Source organism: Solanum lycopersicum, chromosome 12 (genome assembly GCF_036512215.1).
Source record: "Solanum lycopersicum chromosome 12, SLM_r2.1".
Classification (NCBI taxonomy): Eukaryota; Viridiplantae; Streptophyta; class Magnoliopsida; order Solanales; family Solanaceae; genus Solanum; species Solanum lycopersicum.
The window spans coordinates 12704879-12710274 of record NC_090811.1 but is presented as its reverse complement, the minus strand read 5'-3'; the positions used below and the strand labels follow the sequence as shown (position 1 = coordinate 12710274).

General features: G+C 32.4%; 1 protein-coding gene across 1 annotated transcript; it reads left to right on the top strand.

The window, feature by feature from the left end:
* The first annotated feature begins 205 nt into the window (after nucleotides 1–205).
* Nucleotides 206–3618, top strand: LOC101246798 (glycosylphosphatidylinositol-anchored beta-1,3 glucanase-like protein). The gene is made up of 2 exons (NM_001356271.1): nucleotides 206–865; nucleotides 2436–3618. The coding sequence occupies exons 1-2, from the start codon at nucleotides 537–539 to the stop codon at nucleotides 3532–3534; spliced, it is 1428 nt and encodes a 475-aa protein (NP_001343200.1). The 5' UTR covers nucleotides 206–536; the 3' UTR covers nucleotides 3535–3618.
* Nucleotides 3619–5396: the final 1778 nt, after the last annotated feature.

Below are 5396 nucleotides of genomic sequence, written 5' to 3'. Positions count from 1 at the left end.
GGAAAACCTTTCTAGATTAAGAATTCGAGTTGTAAACCTACTTCGATAATAAATAAAATATTTATTTACAATAAATTGTATATAAATTATTGACATTTATTTGTTTGAAATTTGAAATCTTCCTACTACACGGAAAAGGAAATCTGCCTAATTTTTTTTATTTAAATATAGTAGAGGGATTTTTTTCAGATTTATCAACCATTCATTTTGAACAAACTTTTACTAACAATAAACCCTATATATAATTCTTTTAAAAACTCAATATTTCACTTTCTTCTCTTTAAAAAAATTAATTACATAAAAATATCCATTTTGTTTATCAACTGTATTTCAAGCCCCCACGTTTTCCCTGTTCTTATTGAGTCAAAATTCATGTCATTTTTTTGGGCAGTTTTGGATTCAACCCACGTTCTTGATTTTTCTCTAATTCACCTTTTTCTTGATTTTTAATCATACCCTTTTGTTTCTTTTGTATTGAAATTGAAGAAAAATCAATTCTTTGTTCAAATTACAGTTCAAGATTTTGGTTTGGGAAAATGTATTGTGTTGAGAAAATGTTTAAAGTTGGGATTTTTTTGTTATTTTTAAGTGGTGTTGATGGATTAGGAGTGAATTGGGGAACTATGGCAACTCATAAATTGCCACCAAAAACAGTGGTACAGATGTTAAAGGATAATGGTATTGGGAAAGTAAAGTTGTTTGATGCAGATCAATCTACTATGAGTGCTCTTGCTGGTAGTGATCTTGAAGTTATGGTTGCTATTCCAAATGATCAGCTTTCTGCTATGAATGATTATGATAGAGCTAAAGATTGGGTTAAACGTAATGTCACGCGTTATAACTTCAAAGGAGGTGTCAATATTAAGTAAGATTAAGCTGTAAGCTTTATTTTTTGCCTTTTTATTAATGTCTATTTGTTATTAAACTTGATTTGCTTTATGGCTTATATTGAATATTGATGATCTGTTGTTGTACTTTTTCTGCTTGTAAATGAAAAGCTATGCTTCAAATTCATTCTTGTCAGTTATGAATATGTATTAAAGGAGATTAGGATGAATAAATGGTTCTGCAGATAAACTTATGGTAAAAGGGAGAAAGAAAATGAATTGTTTCTTCCCTTCAATGCGATGTTTTCGTATGTGGGTGAGTCTTGACATAGCCATAGAGTTGGTCCTTTTGGTGTTCATAGGTCAGGGGTTCGTGGTGTAGAAACAACCTCTTTGTAGAAATGGAAGAGGAAGGTTGCATAGGAATCCCCCCATATCCACATTAGCTTTGGAATGTTTCTTTTGCCGGTTAAGTCCTTTAAGTGCATATAGAAAGGTTAAGAGCTTGAGTGATTGGTAGTATATGTTTCTGTAGCATTCATTTTCTATCTTTTTGGCTGCGAACGAACCAGCCTTTGATATATGCAAAGGTTAAGAGCTTGAGTGATTGCTAGTATATGTTTCTGTTAGTATCTATTTTCATTTTTCTTTTCAGCTGAAACAACTAGTCTTCATGAGTTATATTGGACATGGTCTAGTGTGAGACTCTACAAATATTCATCTTTAAGCAGATGATTTTTTGTTTTGAAAGAATAGTGCAGCTGCTCCGGTTCATCTTTATTGAAGTGCAGTAATATGATTATTCTCTTCTGTCAATCATCTTTTTGCCTGTTTTCTGCCTACTCTTTGTGTTTTCACTTTCTTTCGAGCTGAAAAGTCGAGTCGATTCTTTTTTTTTTATGAGCTGAATTATCCAGTTTGACTTTTTAAATTGAGCTAGTATTTAGTTGGAAGTTATGTTTACCTTCTGTTTAAAGCCCTGCTGTAGGTAAGATCCAATATCTGGAAAGGTCCATTATTCAAAGTTTTGAGCCGTGTGCTGTTGGCCATTGGGAACTTCTCGATTTATAAGAGAAAAAAAAAAGAAAGAACAAGTGATGGTTCTTGATCCCTTTACAAATTGAAGGAAAATTACATTTAAGAAATCCTATCGCTTGAAGATTTATGTCTTTGAAATGCTATTTTGATTCATATTATCATTTTAGTATGATTAAACAATTACTTGACTTTAAAAGGTTTGCACTTGATGATGCAGAAGGTATAAAAGTTTTGTTATTTGTAAGAACTCTTCATACTGTTCTTAATTTCTTTGCCTGAATCATTTTTCATCTGTACCGGATCTTTGATTTTGTCATTTGGAGTAATTAAATCTGAAACCTTTGATGCTATAAATGGTTGAAAATTAAAGATATTGTCGATTGCAGTTCATAGATGAATTTGTGCTTTTAGTGTGTAAAAACATTTCATTTCTACTATTTTACTGCACACCAACTTACTCTTGGCCTTCTCATCAATAAAATTTCACTTGCGGTTAAAAAGTGTGTGGAGCATTTCAAACTTCATATAGCTGATTACCGTATAAATTTCTGAGTCTTAATCTCTCTGCAGATATGTTGCAGTTGGCAATGAGCCTTTCCTGACATCCTACAACAATTCCTTTCTTAACACGACTTTCCCAGCACTTCAAAACATTCAAAATGCTCTAAATGAGGCAGGACTTGGGAGCTCTATAAAAGCAACTGTGCCTCTAAATGCTGATGTTTATTTCTCTCCAGACGACAATCCCGTACCATCTGCTGGGAGATTTCGTGAAGACATTAATGATCTAATGACCCAGATTGTTCAATTCATGAGCCAGAACAACGCACCTTTCACAGTAAACATTTACCCATTTCTAAGTCTTTATGCGAATGAGCATTTCCCTGTTAATTTTGCCTTCTTTGATGGAGCCAGTAACCCAATTGTTGATAATGGATTATCATACACCAATGTATTTGATGCCAACTTTGACACCCTGGTTTCAGCGTTGAAAGCAGCAGGTGTTGGCAATTTGCCCATTCTAGTTGGGGAAGTTGGATGGCCTACAGATGGTGACAAAAATGCCAATGTCAATCTTGCTTATCGTTTCTATAAAGGACTGTTACCCAGGCTTGCAGCCAACGTTGGAACACCTCTACGGCCTGGATTTATCGAAGTTTACTTGTTTGGGCTTATCGATGAGGATGGTAAAAGTATTGCTCCAGGTAACTTTGAGCGCCACTGGGGAATCTTCCGGTATGATGGGCAGCCAAAGTTTGCCATGGACCTTACCGGTCAGGGACAAGATAAGTTTCTTGTTGCTGCACAAAATGTGGAATATTTATCCAAGAAGTGGTGCATGTTCAATCCGAACGCCAAGGACTTGAGCAAACTTGCAGATAACATCAACTATGCATGCACATTCTCAGATTGCACAGCATTAGGATATGGTTCTTCGTGCAACGGATTGGATGCCAATGGTAATGCATCATATGCATTCAACATGTATTACCAGGCTCAGAACCAAGAAGAATTCAGTTGTAATTTTCAGGGTCTGGCAACGTTGACAGATCAGAACATATCTCAAGCAAACTGTAACTTCACCATCCAGATAGCTACGTCTTTCTCTCCGAAATTATTGCCTATGTTTATCACATTTTTAACTGCCTTCACATTCATTTTACTATAGATATCTTTATAGAGTTTATTTATTTGTAATAGTAGTTGTATTTTCAAGATTTCTGGCTACTTCAATCAACTGATGCTTGATAAATTGATGAGGCTGTTCTTTCAATTATCAGTTTTGCACTTAGTGATTTGAGCATTTTTTTTTAACTTATTCTTTGGGAAGTAGTAAAGGATGGTACAGAAAGAGTACTTTGAGCTTTCAAAATATGTGGCGTAATCCATAAACATACCTTTTAACTTAATTGACAGCTACGACTTCGAACTTTGAATGTGTGGAAGTAAGCATTTAAATTTGTATAAAATTCAAAAAATACACATATTTATCTTATGTGGTGTCCTACGTGACAATTTTGGGTCCTATGTGACATTCTACATGAAGTATGTCACGTAGGACACACGAGTCTATTTGTTCAATTTTATACAAGTTTAAATATTTATTTATACACATGTAAAATTTTGAAAAATATCGATATAATTGAAATCAACTTGAGGATATATTTATGTATTATGTCATAATACTAAGATCACTTGTCCTATTTTATCTACTCATTAAAAGACGATAGTGTCGAAGGGTGGCATATGTACTTTTATGTTAAAATGGTATTGAACAATCATTGTGGCTAATAATTTATTAGCTCTACCAACAATGTGGTAATAGAGTGATAAATATTTTTTTTATCATTAATCAAGAGGTTTTGGATTTGAGCCCTCTTGAATATGGAATTGTCTTTGTTAGGAAGCGATTTACCCCTCAATGTTGGACTTTCTAGAGCAAATTCATATTAATCAGACTGCAACGTAGATACCAAATATCGGATGAAAAACTATTTTTTTTTTATCTTACCCCTGATATCATCTACCAAAAAAGTTCAGGTTTCTTTATCTTATAAGGAAAAAGAAGAAGAGGGATGTTGTGTATATGTGAGTCGAACGAGTACTAAATAGTTTGAATATTATTTCATACGAACTTCTGATTAACTATTTAGTAAGTTTCAATGTTATAATTATAAATTAACTAAAAATAAAAGAAAACAAATTATGAACTCTAACCAGATAATAACATATTCTTATGTTATCAATGAAATAAAATTGATCTAGGATAATAGGTTATTGAACAATTTTCTTTTCAATGATTCTATTTTTTTTATTTATCTAATTTAATAAATAGTCAGACACGACTATTTAGGAATAATTGTATAGAATAACAAACTAATAATATAAAATAAATATAATAGCTATTCTTTGATTTATTTTTGTTTCATAGCAAACTGTTTACCAGTCCCTCTCTTCCTTATATTCTCGCTTGCCACTCTTTCTCTCTCGCTCGCTTATTCCTGTCGCTCGCCTCTCTCGCTTTATACAATAGAATTGTATAAATTGTGTTTCTAATTGTATAAAGCAAGAGAAAATTGTATAAACGCATCTAAATACAAATATTTTCGTCCTATACACTTATAATTATATAGTATAAATATATCCGTGCCCAAGTCTCTTTTGTCTTTCTCGTTTTATACAAATTCAAATTGTATATAGTTTCTCTCTTTCTCGTTTTACACAATTCGATTCAATTGTATATTTCCTGCAGAAGTCTCTTTTTGCCTCTCTCTTTCTCGTTTTATACAAATTCAAATTGTATATAATTTGTCTCTTTCTATTTTTATACAATTCAATTCTGCCTTTCTCGCTTTCTCGTTTTATACAATTCAAATTGTATATAATTTCTCTCTTTCTCGTTTTATACAATTCGCTTCAATTGTATATGTATAGCAAATTATACATATATAAGTTTGCTATGGAGTGCAATTATGCAAACCTTGTTATAACTTACAAATATGAATTTTATGTTTGCTATATGTGAAAGTT